This window comes from Ambystoma mexicanum, chromosome 5p, assembly GCF_040938575.1.
Source record: "Ambystoma mexicanum isolate Mex_15411 chromosome 5p, UKY_AmexF1_1, whole genome shotgun sequence".
NCBI lineage: Eukaryota > Metazoa > Chordata > Amphibia > Caudata > Ambystomatidae > Ambystoma > Ambystoma mexicanum.
In genome coordinates this window covers 57989228-58009133 of record NC_090930.1, presented here as the reverse complement: position 1 = coordinate 58009133, position 19906 = coordinate 57989228, and the positions used below count along the sequence as shown (strand labels likewise).

The window sequence follows — 19906 nt, the reverse complement described above, 5'->3', positions numbered from 1 at the left end:
CCCTCTGAGGTAGGCTCTACACATGGTTTGGCCTTGAGAGCTAAATCTCCGGTGGTCCTCCGCCGCTCTGTATCGGCAGAGCCGCCGGCGAAGAAGTCACGTTCGACAGAGAAAAGTTCCTCTGAGAAACATTCTACAAGGGAATCGTTATCAAAAACAAAAGCTTCGTCGTCATCCTCCTCGTCAAAAAAGGAGAGAAAACACCTGTTAAAGACCTCCTCGGGTGATATAGGTCATCTTCGAGTTGAGATTCATCGAAGCATAAGTCAAGCTCAAAAAAGGCGGGAACGCCTCAGGATTCTGCACCACAACCACCGTTGTGGTCGACGGGAGTTCGATCGTCGACGCCTTCATTACCATCAACGCAGGGCATTCCTGCAGTAGCTCTGTCGAGTCAGACGACGACTGTTGAGAAGTTGGCATCGTCGACGGTGGCCCCTCTGGAAGGCTGGCAGCCGGAAGTGTACGATCCGATCTTACCAGAGACCCTGTTGCAACAGGAGGTGGCCTTTTCCATATCATCCGTAGAAGATGACCGTGAACCGGTGGTTGGGCCAATGGAGCTTGGATTACAGGGGGTCAGCTGGTTGACGGTCTTGAGTGGGCGAAGTATCCCAGTTACAACGCCTTTACTCAATCCCCAGGCGGTGTTGTCCTTGGAGGTATTGTCCACATTACAGACTCTATTCAGCCGATTGGACGTGAAGTTGCCTCAAGTTGGTGCTCCAGCAGTGGTACATGCTACGCCAGCCGACGACGAGCCAGGTCCTGCCCCGCGGTCAATGGCTAGGGTACCAACAGCCCTTCCGGTTAATGAAGATCCTCCATGCTCACACACGGAGGAAGGCGAACTACCCGAGTCGGAACGAGGAGAGTCTTTATCAGACATAATCATCCCCTTCAAGAGACCAGACATGGGAGTCGGAGGCTGAGATGGAAGCTCCAAGAAGTCCAGCTCAACCATCACCGCCGGATGACATTGGTTCTTTCCACACAAGGATGGTTAAGGCATGTACTGAGTTTGGCCTGGCCCAGGAGGAAGAAAAGAAAGACTGTTTCTTGTCTGATCATATGGTGAAGAGGAGGAAGTTGGTGTTTTCGGTCGCCATTTTGGATCACGTATGGCAAGAGGGTTTACAAACCATGTGCCATCCGTTTTTTGGAGCCTGCGGTTAAAGTTCGACTGGAAAAGAAATTAAAATCTCCGGAGTCTACTCCAAAATGTTTGTCTTCTCAAGCTTCTCCGGAATCGGTGGTATCGGCAGCTGCTACAAGAAAGGCGAGGTCATAACATAAACGTACAACCCCCCCCCACCCCGGACAACGAGGCCAGGAGGCAAGATGTCTTTGGCAACAAGGTAGTGTCGATAGGAGCAACAACGGTAAAGGCAGCCAACTCTCTAGCTATTATGGCGAGATACGACAGAGATGTGGCATCGTTTAGCCCCCATACTGGAACATCTACCGGACGAGCAAAGAAAATCTGCAATGCTGCTGGTGCATGAGGGGGAAGAGGCGTCAAACCACTCAATAAACATCGCCGTAGACCTGGCGGAATCCGGTTTTAAACAAATAAACAATGGAGTGGTTTTGAGGAGGCAAGCCTGGCTCAAATGCACAAACTTTCGACCAGAAGTACAATATAAAGTGCTTGATATGCCTTTTGAAGGGGAACAATTATTTGGGGAGAAAATAGATGAGGCCTTAAAAGGCATGAAAGAAGACTCTGACACAGCACGCTCTCTTGGAACTCTTCAGAGTGGCAGAAGTTTTTTCTTTTCGTCCCTTTAGAGGGGCATCAGGAAATCCCCGATTTGTGTCATCCAGGGACCAGGGCTTCAGTAGACCATAGTACTCCTCTCAAGGCTATAGGCGAGCTACCCAAACTGCTTGAAGAGGACAAGACTATCAAGCTTCAAGAAGAGGAGGTTATTCATCGTCCACGAAGGACAAGCAGTCAAAGACCCAGCAATGACGAGCTTCAGGGTGTCCTGGGAGGCAGTGTCTCGCCGTGTCGACGAGTGGGAGAAGATAACATCAGACCGGTGGGTATTGGACACAGTGAAACTAGGCCACTCTTTGCAGTTCAAAAGCATGCCACCGCACATTCCACCTATGTTTTTGGCACAGCCCCATCTTCGAATATTACAACAAGTAGTGCTTATGCTACAAAAAGGGGCTATAGAATTGGTCCCGGTGGCCGAGAGAGGTCAGGGAGTTTACTCCTGATACTTCGTTGTCAAAAAAACCCAACGGCAAGTGGCGCCCCATTCTAGATCTTCGAGATCTCAACAAGACACTAAAGAATCTGAAGTTCCAGATGCTTATGCTTCAGGAAGTTATCCGATCTATCCAGCCGGGGGATTTTCTGGCATCGTTGGATCTGCAGGACACATATTTTCATATACCAATGCGTCGACGACACAACATTTCTGAGGTTCGTAGTGTGACGAACCCACGATCAATTCAAAGTACTCCCATTCGGACTAAAGTCATCTCCCAGGACGTTCACAAAGTGTTTGGCTCCAGTAGCAGCTTGGTTAAGAGGACAAGGTCATCAGGTTTACCCTTATGTGGACGATTGGTTGGTAAGGGGGTCGTCTCCAATAAAAGCACAAGCAAGTCTAAAGGCCACCATGCAACTTGCTTTGCGATCAACTTCGAGAAGTCCTCCTCAACTCCCTCAAGGAACTTGGTGTTTTTGGGTGCGGAGTTCGAAACGCAGTCAGGATTGGTGAAACCATCTGTGGAGAGAGTTCACAAACTCAGGCTACAGGCAAAGGAGTGGAAAGTCAACATCAGGGTGTCGGTAAGGAAATATATGTCACTACTAAGGGCCATGGCGTTGTGTATCCCCTTAGTATCCCCTTAGTAAACAACTGCCGTCTCTTCATGAGACCAATTCAAGAATTTCTGGCAGACCGATGGTCCCAGGGGGTTTTGGTCAGACAAATTGACTATCAGCAACGGGCTTCTGCGAGCACTGCAATGGTGGCAACTCTTCGAAAATCTATCGAGAGGGATGCCCCTGCAGGAACCAGAGTTTCAAATGACGGTAGTGACGGATGCTTCTCTGACTGGATGGGGCGCGCATCTGGAGTCCCTGCAAGTGCAAGGTCTGTGGTCGTCAGAAGAGTCAACCCTTCACATCAACGTGCTGGAATTGAGGGCGGTACGTTGGGCCCTGAAGTCCTTTTTACCACACATAAAAGGTTTGGTCGTGAGAATATTGACGGACAATACTACGACAGTGTTCTACCTGAGGAAGCAGGGAGGTACTTGTTCCAGAACTCTCTCGACCGAAGCTCAGGAAATATGAGATTGGGCTCTCGAACAGAAGATGAGTATATTGGCCTACCATCTGCCGGGAGTAAAACATTTACAAGCGGACTCTCTCAGCAGAGAGATGAATCAGCTGCACGAATGGGAGTTGAACAACCAACAGCTGGCGATGTTTTAAAAAAATGGGGCCAACCTTCCCTAGATCTCTTCGCGACGATAGAGAACAAGAAGTGCACACAGTACGCAAGCAGGTGGCCACAACTCTACTCACTGGGGGAAGCATTCTCCTTCCCTTGGACGGACAAGTTTGTGTACGCGTTCCCCCGTTTCCACTAATACAACAAACTCTACAATGGATTCACAAATACCCATGTCGGGTGATCTTAGTGGCTCCTTATTGGGCGAGACAGTCGTGGTTCTCCGACCTGCTCCAGCTGTTAATAGCGCAACCAGTGAGGTTCCAGAAGATTCCGAACCTTCTATCTCGAGACAAGGGGGCAGTATGGCATCACGATCCGTAGAGACTCAGCCTGACAACCTGGCTCCTGACTTCTCGGAATTTGGTACTCTAACCATTTCATCGGACTGTCGTCGAATTTTACAAGGCGCGGGGGCTCCGTCCACAAACACTTCGTATGCATGTAATTGGAGGAGATTCTGCATGTGGTGCAAGGATCAACCAGGACTGGAACCCCTCAATATCGTGCCAGAACAGCTTCTTCCATACTTGCTGCACTTGGCAGAAAGGGGTTTGTCTTTTTCTTCGATAAAAGTTCATCTGGCAACCATTTCAAGGTTCACTCATAAAAGACATTCAACACCACTGTTTAGTGATCGGTTAGTTAAACACTTCATGAAAGGCTTATTTCGTACTTTTCCCCCAACTAAAATGTTTCCTCCGAACTGGAGTCTTAACCTGGTACTGGCAGAACTAAGGAAAGCTCCTTTCGACCATATGTCGTCGTCGTCCTCTTTAAAATTCTTATCGTGGAAATTGGCCTTTTTGGTGGCTATTACTTCAGCACGACGACTTTCGGAACTACAGGCGTTAGTCATTGATCCGCCATATTTGAGATATTTCAAAGACAATGTGGTGTTGGCAACCAACCCTCATTTCATACCAAAAGTTCCAACTGTCTTTCATAAACATTCGTCTATTGTACTGCCAACATTCTTCGTAACTCCTTCATCTGTCGCGGAAAAAGCTCTCCATACATTGGATGTGAAAAGAGCTGTAAAGTTTTACCTTCATCGTGCTCAAGATTTTAGAGATACAAAACAACTATTTGTGGCTTATGGCCCTTTGGCAAAGGGAAAAGCAATCTCAAAACAAGGACTGGCTCGCTGGATCACGTCGACGATTGCTTTTTGCCACTCTAAGGCGGGGAAGCCGCTAGAAAAGTGTCCAAGAGCCCATTCCACAAGATCCACTTCGTCTTCGGCGGCATTGTGGTCCGGGATTCCGCTGGGAGATGACTGTCAGGCGGCATCCTGGTCGGTGCCACATACATTTACCCGGCATTATTGCCTCGAGCAACAACATGCAGAAGAGATACAGATGGGACGAGCAGTCCTACGTCATCTGTTTCAGTAAGGTAAGCTCTATACAGGGGTATATCCTTCTATCAATGTAGCTTGATGTGTATTTTAATGTTGACGTACTACGACTAAAAGTTTTTTCCATGGCAAAGGGCATGTATGGCTATGATGGTATTGGTTTGCATACACACCTCCAAATCAGGAGTACTGCTATACAATCTATTCTAAGCATGTGAATCCATGAAAGATCCAATGCTGGAGAAGGGAATAGTTTCTTACCTGTAACTCCATTTCTCCAGCATTGGTATCTTTCATGGTTTCACATGCGCCCGCCAGCCTCCCCTGTATGCAAACAGTTATACCCCATACTACTTTGGGGGGTTAAAATCTGAAAGGAGCCGCGGGGCAGGGCTATTCATACGGCTACGTCCTGTTTGGGCAGGCGTAAGCGGCCCAAAATGACGTAGATGGGACACAAGTGTCAACATTTTTTCCTATGGAAAACGTCTTTATAAATGTACCGAGGGTTCCCAGCCTGGCGGGGAATATTTTAAGCATGTGAATCCATGAAAGATACCAATGCTGGAGAAATGGAGTTACAGGTAAGAAACTATTCTCATACTGAGGATATACAAGACCCTGTAGGGGACTTTGAAGAAGACCCCGACATGTGCGAGCCACAGCCTTGGCAGTCCCCAGGGGCGTGTCCGGACCCTGATGCTCTGGATCTAGCCTCTCCACCGACTACGCCTGTCAGAGACCCTTCACCTGTGGACGATCAACCCACATTTAATGCCATGCTACGCAAGGCGGCAGCACACTTTCAAATCGATACGGGAGAGGCTACCTCAGAAGTCGATTTTGTTGAAAGAATAATCAAAGAAAAGCCACATGCTAGCCAAGCCATACCTCTCCTCGCCTCCATCGAGACGCTTTGTTCCCTCTTTATCCACACCTGCCTTAGAGGTGTAAACCCACAGATCGAGCTGCTTTTTAGCCCCTCACCCTCAGATCCATTATGTATCAGGTGTCATTCCATACCAGATTCTCTGGTGGTGACCACCACGAGAAAAGGGGTGGGGTTTCTGCTGTCTACCAGTGAGGCACCTCCCGATAAAGACGGGGAAAAGCTCTATGCTCTAGGGAAAAGGATTACATCCTCTGCAGCTTTCACCACGCATATTGCCAACAATCCCATTCTGTTGGCTAGTTACGCTGATGCCCAATGGGGCCTGTTGCGCAAAGGTTTACAAGAAGTCCCTGAGCCCTTTCGTACCCGCTTATTGGCCACCGTCTCAGAAGGCACTCAAGTCAACCAAAGCATAATCAAGAATACTTTAGATGCTGCGGAAACGGCTCGCCGTTCCTTAGTCCAGGGCGTACTCCTTAAGACATGCATGGCTCCGAAACTCGGGTTTCAAACCAGAAACACAGGCGTCCCTCATCAACAAACCCCTTGAGGATTCCAACTTGTTTGGTAAAGCGGTTGATGATGCACTGGAAACAGATAAGGAGGAGCACGAAAGATTAAAGACCCTGGACCAAATCAGGAGACCCCCTAATAAGTGCGGATATGGCAATAGGCGCTTTTTTCGTGGCCAACGGCAAACTCAACAGCAATACACCTCAGCCAGCAACTGGTCCTCCCCTCAGGGAACCAGTGGTTATAATGTGCAGTAGAGGACAACATTGTGGCAAGGGAAGAGGTTGGGGCCCTACTCCGAGAGGCTCCCTGGCTCCCACCACCAAATGACCCGAAGATTCGGGTCTCCTCCCATGCATCTCCGGTCGGGGGCAGATTAACATCATTTCTGCAAGCATGAAAGGGAATTGCCACAGAACGTTGGGTACTGTCAACAATAGCCCACAGTTACTGGATCGAATTTCAGCCGGTCCCAATTGAGACCTCCAAAGGGAAGACGTCTCACACCAGAACACTTTCTCATCCTTCTTCACGAAGTGGAATCGCTGTTGCAAAAAGGAGCCATAGAGGTCGTGCCACTGTCTCAGGTAAAGGAGGGTATTTATTCAGTGTACTTCCTTGTACCCAAAAAGGATCTAACCATGCGCCCTGTATTAGATCTGCGCCCAGCAAACTAATTTGAAAAACCTCAAAAGTTTTGGATGGTGACTCTGCAGGAAGTAATCCCCCTGCTCACACAGGATTACATGGCAACACTAGACATGAAAGATACATACTTTCATATTTCAATGTTGCCAGCGCACAGGAAATACCTCCGGTTCATGATGGAAGGCAAACACTGTCAGTTGAAAGTGCTACCCTTCGGCATAGCCTCAGCACCAAGGGTTTTCACGAAGGTACTGGCAGTGGCAGCGGCACACCTGCGCAGGTTGTCCATTCCGGTCTATCCTTACCTCGACTGGCTCATAACGGGGGATTCTTATGAATCATGCTTCTCAAATGCCCAAAAGACTATAGACCTCTTGTTCCACCTGGGCTTCTCCATCAACGAGAAGAAGTCCAGTCTAGGCCCCAGCCAAGTCAAGCAATTCCTAGGGGCTCTAATTGAAACAAAGGACGGCCTAGTCTTCCCCTCCAATGAGAGGGTCCAAAACATGCTGTTTCAGATCCCTCAATATGTAGCCGGTCGAGAGGTGACGGTACGCAAAGCCATGCGATTGCTATGAATGATGGCGTCATGTTTTTATTTGGTCCCTCACGTGCGCCTGCGCATGCGCCCAATGCACGAGTGGCTCAACAGCCAGTGGTGTCAGGCCAGCGGACAATGGGACAATCTAGTGGTCATTTCGCAAGCCTTGGTTCTCTCGCTATGGGTGGTGGTCGAGGGAAAACTTCGTGTTGTGGAAATCCTTCGCCACCCTCGCAGTGGACGCCACTCTAACCAGACGCATCCCTCACAGGATGGGGGGCTCACCCAAACACATAAACCTGCTGGAATTGTTGGAGGTCTTCAAAGCACTGAAGGCTTTCCAGACACAACTACAAGGAAAGACAGTTCTGATCCTCAGACAGCACCACAGCCATGTACTACCTGAACAAGCAAGGGGGCACTCGCTCTCCAGGACTGTCCATGCTGTCCCAGAACATCTGGAAGTGGGCTCTCAAACACATGTTCCAGTTATCTCAACATGTACCAGGGGAACTCGATCTTCTGGCAGACGGACTCAGCAGAGACTTCCCTCTACCCGCAGAGTACGAATGGCGATTACACAAAGACATTGTCTCCAATGTTTTCGCCGAATGGGGCTTCCCAGAGATCGACCTGTTTGCAACTCTGGAGAACACCCAATGCCAAGATTACGCTTCCAGGTACCCCCAGAACCGTTCCAAGGGGAACGACCTCTGGATAACATGGCCACGGAAATTTGTCTACGCTTCTCCACCCTCCCCCCCCCCCCCCCCCCCGACTCCCCTTCTCAACAAAATAGTGCACAAGATGCACCAGGAACCAGTTACCATGATACTGGTGGCCCCCATGTGGGCCCGCCAACCCTGGTTCGCTCATCTGATGGAGATGTCACTGTCTCCTCCAGTGAAATTACCCTGCCCGTACAACATGTTGTCACAGGACAGGGGCCGAACGCAGCATCCATGCCCACAAACCCTGAACTTGCCAGCCTGGCTCCTGAGGTCATAGAATTTGGACGTTTGCAGCTGCCTCAGAGATGCATGGACATTCTCAGGGAGACTAGGAAACTGAACACTCGCTACTGCTACTGTTGACTGCTCTCACACACACATTGTTTTATACCTGACTCACTTGCTGGATTCAGGTTTAGTCTTTAATTCTATTAAAGTTCACCTAGCTGCACTCTCCGCCTACACTACGTCTCAACATAAGGTGTCACGGTGGAAGGCTCCAGTTATTAAAGCCTTCATGGAGGGAGTGAAAAGAATTCACCCTCCTATATCTAACCCAGCTCCCGGATGGGACCTGAATGTTGTGTTAACCAGGCTAATGGGCTTCCCCCTCGAGCCCATGCATAAAGCGACCCTTAAGAATCACACTCTTAAGACTGCTTTCTTGATAGCTATCACCTCCATTAGGAGAGTGAGGTAACTACAAGCGCTCTCTTAGATCCCTTTGTAACAGTTCACAAAGATAAGGTGGTTCTACGCACACACCCTAGGTTTGCACCAAAATTAATTTAAAAGTTTCATGTCAACCAGTCTATAGAACTACCAACGTTCTTTCAAAATCTTCAAACTTGGGGGAGAAAAGCCTACACACACTCGGATGTGCACAGGGCAGTCATGTTTTATATGGAAAGAACTTGCCCACTAAGAAAGACTAATCAGTTCTTTGTCTCAGTGGCGGCAGGAAGAGAAGGGGATGCAGTCTCCAAATCCACTATCTCTAGATGGATTGTCCAGTGCATCACTCTGTTTCACTCTTGCTAAGAGAGAACTGCCCTTCAAGCCTAGAGCACACTACTCGAGGCACTGGGGCATCCATAGCGTTCATTGCAAATGTTCCCCTAGAGTCCATTTGCAAAGCAGCAACATGGAGTTCTGTACACACCTTAACAAAACACTATTATTTAGATGCTCACTCTAGATCTGATTCCCAGGTGGGACAAGCAGTAATAAGACACCTTTTCTCTACTGTTCCTTCTCACAACCCACCTCCAACTCCCGGTACTGCTCGCTAGTCTATGCACAGCATGTGATTCTAAGCAGATTAACAAACATCAGAAGACATGCATTACTTACCGTAAAAGCATTTCTGATGGTTGTATCTGCTTAGATTCACATGCGCCCACCCTTCCTCCCCGCTCGGATGGATGGAACATAGACGTCTTATTACTTTCTCTTTTCTGTACTCATGTTAGTCATAAGGCTCCCTCATGACAGAAGAAAAATTCAAACGGAGGGACCTCGACACGTGAGGGATTTTGGGTACACTACACGTCACTATAAGGATAGTATTACAGACACGCCTATGTCGATGTCCCCCTTGACTTTTGAAAAATAAGATGCAATACTCTGCAGTGACCACTGGATGTCGGACTATGCACAGCATGTGAATCTAAGCAGATACAACCATCAGAAATGCTGTTACGGTAAGTAATGCATGTCATTATCAAAACAGTAATCTATAGGTGGGCCCATTACCAGAGGTAAGCACCCAACATGAAATGAGAGGCGGTTGGGCAGAGCCAGGGAACCATAAAACCCAACAAGGAGGTAAGTCCTCTGTGGGCCTGCACAATGTTGTCCTGTGTCCTAAAGATACGTCCCAAACCTAGTATGGTGGTCAGCACCGAACGCACATGGGAGAAAGGGGAAACAGGCAATTTACTAGTAGGAAATGTTTAAAAATCCCTCTAAGGCATATGACTGTAATCCACAATCATTTGAATCCCCTAGGCCATAACATTAAAAGTAATGCATATGCACACCTGATAATGGGTCGATGCTTTAGGAGGCAGAAACCCGTTTTAAACCAACGCTAAATGCTTTCAAGAATTAGAGTAACCTTTTAGCAACAGTTATTTTGTTCATGCATTTCATGGAAAAATGTATAGAGTTGCAAAGTTAAGTGACTATGTTAAAAATGCAGTCCCATTGCAGAAAAGTAGAACATGACTTGAAATAGTTACAAATCGGAGGTAAGTTAAAAAAAAATAAGGATTGATCAGGAACTCGCTAGCCCCCGTGACATCCAGGAATAAAGTTCAATGGCTGCTAATACCCCAAAGTCAATTCCAAAACCGGTTCAAAGCTCCATAGGAATAATTGGGAGAACTTAAAGGGCCATCTGCCTTAGTAGGGGTATGTCTGTTTGACCCTGCAGGTGCAGACTCTGGTAAGAAACCCCAGAGAAGGCCAGTGGTGACCCCAAAGACATGTTCCAGAGGTCAGAAGATGGCCATAGGAAGATGCAGCAGAACAGGAGTACCCTAAATGGAAATCTACAGAAAATGTGGTAAAGACTTGCCTCCAAGGAATCTCAGAGGGACACCTGGGGGTGAGTATCTCAATAATCGCTAATCCCAGGGCCCAAAGGCAAGTACTCATTTCAGTCATTTTGGCGGAAACTGCTCCAGCAGTGCAAAACCATCCAGTGAGTAAAAATCACTTTTTCTCCAGGTGTGATTTTCAGGAACTTGGTTCCCAGGGACTTCCACCCTGAGCCAACAGAAATCACAGCGACCCATTAAAGGAACAAAGGCTCTTCCCAGGACGTTGATGCACAAACCTGGGTTGGAGATTTCAACGAGGAGGACCCCAGGACCTCCTGGCAGTTTGATGCACAAAAGATGAGGGCAGCGCTGAAAACAGACCCAGAATGGAGAAGACTGCTGGAGGCAATGTCTGACATCCTAAGCTGAAAGAATGTTGGAGTGATGAAGCCTCAGCCACTCTTTGGACACCAGGAGCAACCTACAGCCAAGTGGAGGACCCGGGCAAGAAACAGTGTGATGCTTTAGTAAACGGACAAGAACATGGTTCCAGAGTAGAGGGCCTGACCCAGCAGATGTGGGCAGTCACCAGAAATCTTCAGGAATCCCAGACTGGTGGCAAAATCTCCAAACTGGAATATGCCCAAGTCACTACACTTAGCAAGTATTGCCAAGTGAGGGCTTTAAAAATGGCGGGATGTGCTGGAAAACTCCATCTCCAGGTCGGCAGGCCTGTGACCTCCACCTTGCAGGAAGAAAAGAGCAGGAGAAAAGCAGGGGCAGTAGAAAGCCTAAATGCTTTTGCACAAAGGGACTGACCAAAGGCCAGCCAGCCATTGTGGTTGGTCACCAGAACTGTGACTAAGCCAAAGCCACTCCCACAGGAAGTCAGGTGTCGGATGTCCCTCCCTGACCTCACAGGAGATCAGTCTTTACTGTTTTTATGGGTTGTGCAGTCCATGTCACCTGAAGGACATCCAGAAGTCTGCCAGGAAACGATTAACCTTCTTTCACACGGAAAAAAGATGTCGGAAGAACACATTCAAGGTACCCATGCGCGGAAGGACAAGAGTACCCACTAACCCAGCAATAATCTTATTCTTGAAGAAAAGTCAACACTCCAGGGACTACTCGAAGGAGACCGCAACACAGGTATCGTTTCCAACCCAGTCGTCTGCCCCGGAGGAATGGTCCACCAAGAGGCATTTAGGCTAAGCATGCCAGTCATCTTTGCCAAGGCACCAACAGCCTCAACCTTGGCGGCACCATCTGGATCGACAGTGCTTGGATGAACTGGTAGGGACCCTGTGTGGGACAGCTTCAACATGCCTACAGGCTCCCTCAGTTGAAGAGCGACCACAGTGCCATTCCGCTCTTTCTTCCAACATCGAGGGACCAGCACTAGCTCCTTCCATGGCAGTTCCTGTGGGAGTATTTTTGAATCCTTATGGGAGTATTCATGACAAAGATGGTCAACTTTTTTAACGTAGGAGGGGGAATGCTATCCCTTTAAAGCTAGAAACAGTATGCCCTATGAAAATGGGGATTTACCTAGGGGGGTCTGTGTGAAAGGTGGGGGCCAGTTCCAACAACTCCTCACCTTCCCCATAGACTTCTTTGGGGAAATTCCTAATTTCTGAACCTTTGGTCTGGATGTGGCTGAAAGCCCCAGTCTCCAATAGCTTGGTCAATAGGCGCTGGAAGGGAAAGCCTGTGGCTTTCCCCAGAGTCTGTGTTGGTAACATGTCCAGATCCAGTGAGGTATCCTGTCAACTGACTCTCCTTCAGTCTTCATCAGCAACGTGGAAGGAGCCACGCTGCCTTGGGCTCCTGCAACTCTTCACCTGCGTTTATTCAAGTTTGCAGCGCACGCACTTTGATGGTGTAAGCCCACTAATTTTATGAAGTCATCTCATCTGAAATTATGCATTCTTTGCAAAGGCAGCCTGAGGATTGTGGAACTATATTCCTTGCCCTGCCTAGAATCCTCTACCCGAATTTTCGTTTCATTTGCATCCTTTTCTCCTGATGCCTCATTGTGTTAACGGCCTGCTAAGATGGCTGCTCTGTTTTGCCTGGTCCTGCCTCACTGCACCCCTTCCCCCCTGCGCCCCATTGGCTGCCTGGCCTTGAAAGGCCAATCGGGGCAACCGGGAGGCAGGAGCCGGCCCTGGACTACCAAGGCCCACGACAAAGGCCCCTGTCTACTCCCTGTCCACCACGGAACGCCGGATCGCCCCCCTTGAGTATCTGTTTGCCCCCCTTGAGTATCTGTTTGCCCCATGCCCCCCGGGAGTGTTTGTTTGCCCCTTTCCCCCGTGAATGTCTGTATGCCCCATTCCCCCCTTAGCGCCTGTTGTGCCCCCCTGCACCTCCCTTGATTGTCTGTTCCCCCATGCCACTTGTGAGGGAGTGTGTGCCCCCCCCTGCCTTGTCCCCCCTTTTTGGCTCTGTGTACCCCCTTGCCCCTCGTATCTGCCTTTCTGCCCCCTCCCCCCTCCATTAATCCCTCTTCTTCTACCATCTTCCTACTCCCCATCCCACTTTATTTCTCCCTCCTCTGTCTTCCCCCTCTTAGCACTTACTCTTATCATTTGTTCCTGTGACTTTTGATAGCAGCTTGTCTGTCTCCCCTCCTTGTTCTTCTCCCACCTCCCCCCACCGCTGCTTTTTAAATTTGTCGCTGACAAATTTGCACAGTAGCGTGTCTTGTTAATCGCCTTCTCCCCACTCATATCCCCCCGTCTCCCCCTCCCATCAATCACTCACTGTCGACCTGTTCAGCTCCTCTTTAATCCTGATGGCTCAGGACTGGGCTCGGAGAAAGTGATACCTGTGGTTGCTGGACAAGCCATCTTCCCTCCCAGGCACGTTTCTAATGAGAGTGAATCTGCCTCTTACGGCAGAAGGTACTGCGGCCTAGATAGAGATGGCTGGGAAAGGCGGTATTATGCTGATAACTCCCAGAAGAAACCAGCTGCTGACCAAGTTGGGGGGGCGGGGTAGCACCTCACTCGAGCATCCCCATAAGGCTCTGAGCAGGCCCTGACTGGCTAGATGTCGTCTCGTCTCTCCTCCCAGCCACCCTGTACAGTTGTACCACATCTGTGTCCCCTGTATCCTAACCACTGCTGTATATCTGTTCTGTTATCTCTGTAAAGCGCTATGTTATATATTTGTATTGGTGAATACCTCTGTAAAGCGCTCCGTTGCTTCTCAAAGCTAGGTCCACACTCAATAAATACCATAAAAATCTGCTTTCAGAGTTGGACAGGCAGGATCTTCCATCCGGACCTCCGCAGCATGAACCTTCATGCTAATCTGCATTCCGAGTGGCTGAGATACAGGGATTGCGATCTGTCGCGGAACGTCCTGGACTTGCTCTTCTCGACTCTGAGACCTGTCTCTTTATGCCTGCTTTTCGGCATGGTGCTGGCAAAGGGATCTTTGTCCCACAACCTCTGTTAGATTTTCTACTTTCATTGGCCCAGTCAGGCCTGCAGATTCACACTGGGAAGGGGTGCCTGGCCACCATCTGTTTTCAAAAGGACCTCTGCGCAAGGTTCATTCTTTGATTCCCACAGTTATGTAGTTTTGCTGGGATTGTGTGAAAAGTTTCCTTTGCACCAGTTTGTTCCGTCGTGGGGTTAGAATTTAGTGCTAACATTCCTTATGGGCACTCAGTTTGAGCCCCTGCATTCCTGTTCTTTTGGGTTGGTCACCCATAAGGTGCTTGTTCTGATAGCCATCACTTCTGTAAGATGGGTTAGTGAGCTCCAGGGGTTGTCTGGTAAACCTCCTTATTTGGTTTCTCCTAAGAGAAGGTGACTTAGAGAGTTCCTTCCAAGCGGGGACTCGAATTTTTATCTGTCTTTAAAAGATTCATCTTCCTGTGTTCTTTCCTCCACCTCCTCTGTTCAAGCCAGAGTAGCGATTCCATCGTCTGTGCACCGCGCAGTCCCTCAACTGCTACGTGTCTCGGACAAGGGACCAAGATCAGCCTTTTGTGGGTGATGCTGGTAATGTTGTGACTAAATGGACCCTGTCAAGTTGGATCATTCTTCTGCATCTCGAATGCTACGGTCTTGCTGGTGAAGATGATTATGGGATTTCTTTAGCGCGGACCTAGCTTTCGAGAAGCAACAGAGCGCTTTACAGACGTATACAACAATGCAGATATACAGCAGAGTGCTTTTCAGAGGTAACAGATACACAGCAGGGGGTAGGATACAGAGTGGCACAGAGGAGGGGGTACAGCTGTATAGGTTGTTGGGGAAGAGAGGGGGGTGACGTGATGGCATAGGTATTGAGGATGTACCAGAAAGGCTCAGGGCTCCTTCAACAAGCTTCCTTGCTGACACCTCGGTCATGCAGAGGGTGCTCCTTCTCCTGGACATTTGCCAAGCATCTATGTCGGCCTTGCTGCACATGTTTGCCAAACATTGCTGCTTGCATTTCCAGTCGGGGCAGGATGCTCACTTTGGTAGAGCAGTGTCAGAGTTTTCTGGTAGAGGTCCTTTGGGAGTTGATCATAGATGAGGAATCTGGGGGAGGAAGGAATCCTTTAGAAGAACAAGTGACTCCCTTCTCGTTAATGTTTATTCTGATTGATGTTCCACGGATGCCTCATCGCCCCTGCAAACTGACCCTCTTCGTGGATCGCTAGTACAGCTCTTGGTTCTGCAGTCCCTTTGCATCAGAGTGCTAGGGAGAGTGCAGCGCCAGAAAGAACATTAACAGAGGCATTTAGAGGCAGTTATGGCTTGCATTCCAAGCTTGCTGATTAGATGGAAACCTGCTCTAATGATATGTTAATAGTCACGAGCCTGAGGGGGGATTTGGAGGTGGGCGTTATATTTCCCGGCCAATGCCTGAGGTGAATAGGCCAAGCAAACCAAGCGCCTACATGGAAGGCCAAGGGCAGTTACAGGCATTGAAATCCACCTATGACACCGTACAGCTAATGAGGCCCATTAGCACCTAGTCCAAGCTGGATGCATTTCGAGGAGGCAGGAAGGGGAAATTGCTGTGGTGGAGGAAGTAGCACTGCACACAATGAGTTGGCCTTTGTGCCCGTTGGACTGCACAAGACAGGTTGGCGGAGCCCCAGTGGACCAGGCCATTTACTGGAGCTTGTGGGGAAGTGGGCAGGGATCACTGGACAGTGAGGTATCGGGCTTGCAGGCGTTGAACAGACAAGTGGGGGTGATACAGAAGAGTGTGTCGGTGTTGGGGGGAGGGGGGAGCTGGTCGCTGGCACTGAACACGGAGTAGCAGAGAATGCTGACTAGTGCTGCTGGAGGTAGCCTTTGTTCTCTGCATCCTGATTGGTTGACGGTGGCTGCGAGGTTCGTAATTGTATATATTTTACAGGAAGCACTTTCCAGGGTGCGGAAAGCTGAGCAATCCTTAGGAGTGCTTTACAACTGCAGGCAGGTAATGAAGGACCTCACCTCAGTGCAGGCATATTCTCGGGATTACGCATACTTACCACACATGATGCGCTGTAAGGATTAACCAGAGACGGGCCCGAACAGGCCTATAGAGCAATGGGCCCATGGCTGAACCAAAAACACGAAATGCTGGTGTGGGCCACTTTTTCAGCTCAAGTGGACCACTTGTTTGGCTAATTTGGACCAGTCTGAGGAGTTAATGCACTCTGCAGGTAGTAGTTTTGACCAGTGTTGCTGAATAAATAATATTTAAAATGCACACTTTGTAACTCCCGCCCCCCCAAAAATATTGCATATGGCCGTTCCAGACGACCATATATACAGCGATATTTTTGGTGGGGATAATATGTAGTGATACTGCCTGAAAGCCTTGCGGCCGGACGCGGTGTCGCAAAATGAATAGCCATTTGCAACTGTGGGCCACTTTTCCATTGGTGCCCTGGACGTTTTGATGGCCCAGTCCCTCCCTGACCAGAGATTTAGTTTAGCAGATATTGGGGCTGGCCAGGAATAGCTTTAAAGACTTTTAGAAGGAAAGAGTGGCCTTTGATGGCTCGGGAGCATAGTCGGTGGGCTGACATGGCAGAGCAGTTCACCACTCTTTGAAACAGTGTCTCTGCCTAGGAGTATCTCATTTCAGAGAAAATGAACGATTCAAGCGATCAGTTCCTTGGATGAACAAGGTCACTGGGTGGAATAGGCTATTTTCTTACCTCTGTCGTCAAAGCTGCTGGGAGTGTGGTGCGGATGACTGGGTTTGTAACCAATGTTAACACTGGGAATGTTGTGGATCACAAGTCTGTCTTTAGAAGAGGAGCCAGGCAACGTTGAGTTACTGGCAAAAGTGTTGCACTTGAGTAGCTTTTTCAAGAGGTGCACGGGCAGCTGTGTGCATTGTTGAATGTATGGGCACTAGCGTGTAAAGCTGTTTATAAATAGCAAATATTACTAAAACAAAAGTTTGCTTTCCCATATTTGTCTTCTGTTCTTTTCTGTCTTAATCTGCTTCAACATGGATTTAGCTTCCAATGGGAACATTTAAAAGGATTCCTAACCAATGTGTGAATGTTAGTCAAATGTTATTCAAATACCGCTTGGACACCTAGTTTTGGTACTTCCCTAAGCAGTATTAGGGTCGGATTTAGGGAAATTAATTTATGCTAAGAGATTGCAAGATACTACTACACTATGTCCATGCTTCATGTTGACTGTCAGCGCTGGTGTTTTAGCTGCTTGTAGCAGTGAGTTTGCTGAAGTATTTCCTCCTGTTTTAGGGGAAGCACTGTATTCTGGACGTGTCTGGCAATGCTATTAAAAGGTTGCAGCAAGCACAACTTTTCCCAGTTGCCATCTTCATCAAGCCAAGATCCATCGAAGCCCTCATGTAAGTGATCGTTATCTTCTGCAGTCTGTAGCATCCTTTCCCCTCCCATTGTATTCAGTATTGCTCCTACCCTACCAGATGTGGGCTCGGGGTTGGGATCCTTAACTTTTGTGTGCGTTTGCACTTTCACTAGTGAACACACTGGCAAACACATTTTGTATGTGAAAGGGTGGTAACTTGTGGGTCAGTGAGGACTTAATTCAGTTTGAGGGCAGCCATCTCCATGGGAAGTGTGTCCTGCTATGGCTAGCTAAGGAGCAGAAACTGGTAGCAAATTAACTCTGCTTCTTGACGATTCAAAATCCAAAAACACTGATGGTTTCTTTCTCCTAGGGAAATGAATCGGAGACAGACCTACGAGCAAGCAAACAAGATGTTTGATAAAGCCATGAAACTGGAGCAGGAGTTTGGCGAGTTTTTCACAGGTGAGGACCTACACATTTCACTGTTAAAGGGTACATGGCAATGATAGATGAACAGCCAGAGGCGGGTAGAGAGCGATACAATTTATATGGGGCTTTCTAATCTAAAAGTTGCTTAGTTGGAACCAACTGCAACACTTGGCCAGGGGCACCCCCACGATGTCCCATTTTCTCTGTTGATGATTATTCTCACCTAGACAGACTGGTGGCAGCTATTTATTTATAGCCTGCATCGTTCTTTGGCCATTTCACTGCATTAGTAGCTACTTGCTCACTGAGCATGAGCAAAAAGTCCACCTAGTGTTTTGAAGTACTGTGTCCTAGTCGTTGTCTTTGGGGTATTTCTTCGCGTTTTCAAAGAGTGAACTTCCATTTTTGACTGTTTTGCCTGTGAGCTCTGCCCTATAGCTCGCCAAAGCATCTTTGAATGAAGGTGAGCAGTTTAACTCTGTGGGGGCTCTCCCATCCACACCCCTATGTGTGACCAACCTGATTGTTGTGAACATAGGAATAAGGCGAGTCTCGACTTGTAAGGAGAATGATAAAACTTTCAATGGTGTATTTATTTAGGGCTGGGGTCCTTTGTGTGGGGGTTAAAGGTCGGCATGTGTTAGGGGAAGGGAGGTTTATGGGACGCCCCAGAGCTAGTCTTCACTCTATTACTGAAACTGCTCCTAAAGTAGCTTAGAAACAGACTATACTGATGTCTTCTTGCTGGAAGCTATGATGCCGACTCCTGAAGCCTTCTCTGCTTCTTCCCAAACAGGGGAGACTATTTTCAGGCGATTCCTTCCTTAATCTGGCTGAAAAGTCCTACTTCGCAGTCTTTCGAGCTACTGTAAAGCTCCTGGACTGTCATTCCCTTCATTAGAAGAGGGGAGCTTCTGCTGAACTGATGGAGGCCAGGTGCCCTTGTTCCAGCCCTTCAGTGCTGCTCCATCTCAGGACTTGTCAGCTAAGCTGTCCCCAGAATACAGCCTCTGAGGGATCTCCCTTGTTCCTGCCTCCTGTGTAGTCTTTACTGGAGCCTCACGTATCCTCTCCGAAGGGTCAGCATTGTGTCCCTGCCGCTGGTGCACCTAAATCCACCAACTTGATTTGCATCATGGGTGAGGTTCTCTGATCTACTTTACATTTTCTACGTCTCATCTTTCCAACATCAGAGGGGGTGCCTGCAGTACTTGTTGCCTAGATGCACTACTGCGAACACCGGAAATTACCTCTGCACCAGAGTACCCTGGACCCTTTGAATGCACTTCAAAAGCCTAATTGGCATATTGCGGGTCTTTTGTCTCCGACTCCTCACTTTTTCCAGTCTTCAATATCTAGCGACTTCTGCAGATTTTTCCCCTGGTAACCAGAACCCCAACACTGCACCAGACTCCTGGAGTGTAACCCCTGTAACGTTTCTTTCAGTCCGCCATCATTGGGCTCGTCCGGTGGAGTCCTTCATTGTTTCCAAGCCAAAGGCTACCTTCTCTGCAGCTTTCCAGTAACATGCAACCTCCTCTCACAAATGCAGATCTCTTCCGCACACAACTTTCTAACCCGTATATTTCCCAAATATCTGAATGTTTTATTAGTTGGGTGAGAGCGAGTCGGGTGTGAAATGAGAGTAGGGACGGTGTGATGGGGGTCAAAATAAGTATCGGGTATGGAGGAGAAGTCGGGGAGGGGGCGAGAGGGAGAAGTCGGGGAGGGGGCGAGAGGGAGAAGTCGGGGAGGGGGCGAGAGGGAGAAGTCGGCGAGAGGGAGAGGTCAGCGAGGGGGCGAGAGGGAGGGTTGGGGAGGGGAGAGCGAGAGTCTGTGGCAAGAGAGTCAGCAGGAGGGGGGGCAAAAATTGAGGGGGGTGATTCAGGTGGGAAGAAGAGACAGACTGATGCAACTGTACTTTACCACTCCCCGAAGAATGAAGCTTGATTGTTCTGCCCACTACC

The 19906-nt window shown here is 48.7% G+C and overlaps 1 protein-coding gene across 12 annotated transcripts in view; it reads left to right on the top strand.

Moving 5' to 3' along the window:
* Positions 1–19906, top strand: part of DLG3 (discs large MAGUK scaffold protein 3) — a 2111742-nt gene that overhangs the window by 2060342 nt on the left and 31494 nt on the right. For all 12 annotated transcript variants that reach the window (XM_069612439.1, XM_069612441.1, XM_069612436.1 and 9 more), the window contains 2 exons: positions 17438–17547; positions 17881–17972. In XM_069612439.1, coding sequence (XP_069468540.1) covers positions 17438–17547; positions 17881–17972 — 202 coding nt within the window. The remainder of the gene's footprint in view (positions 1–17437; positions 17548–17880; positions 17973–19906) is intronic.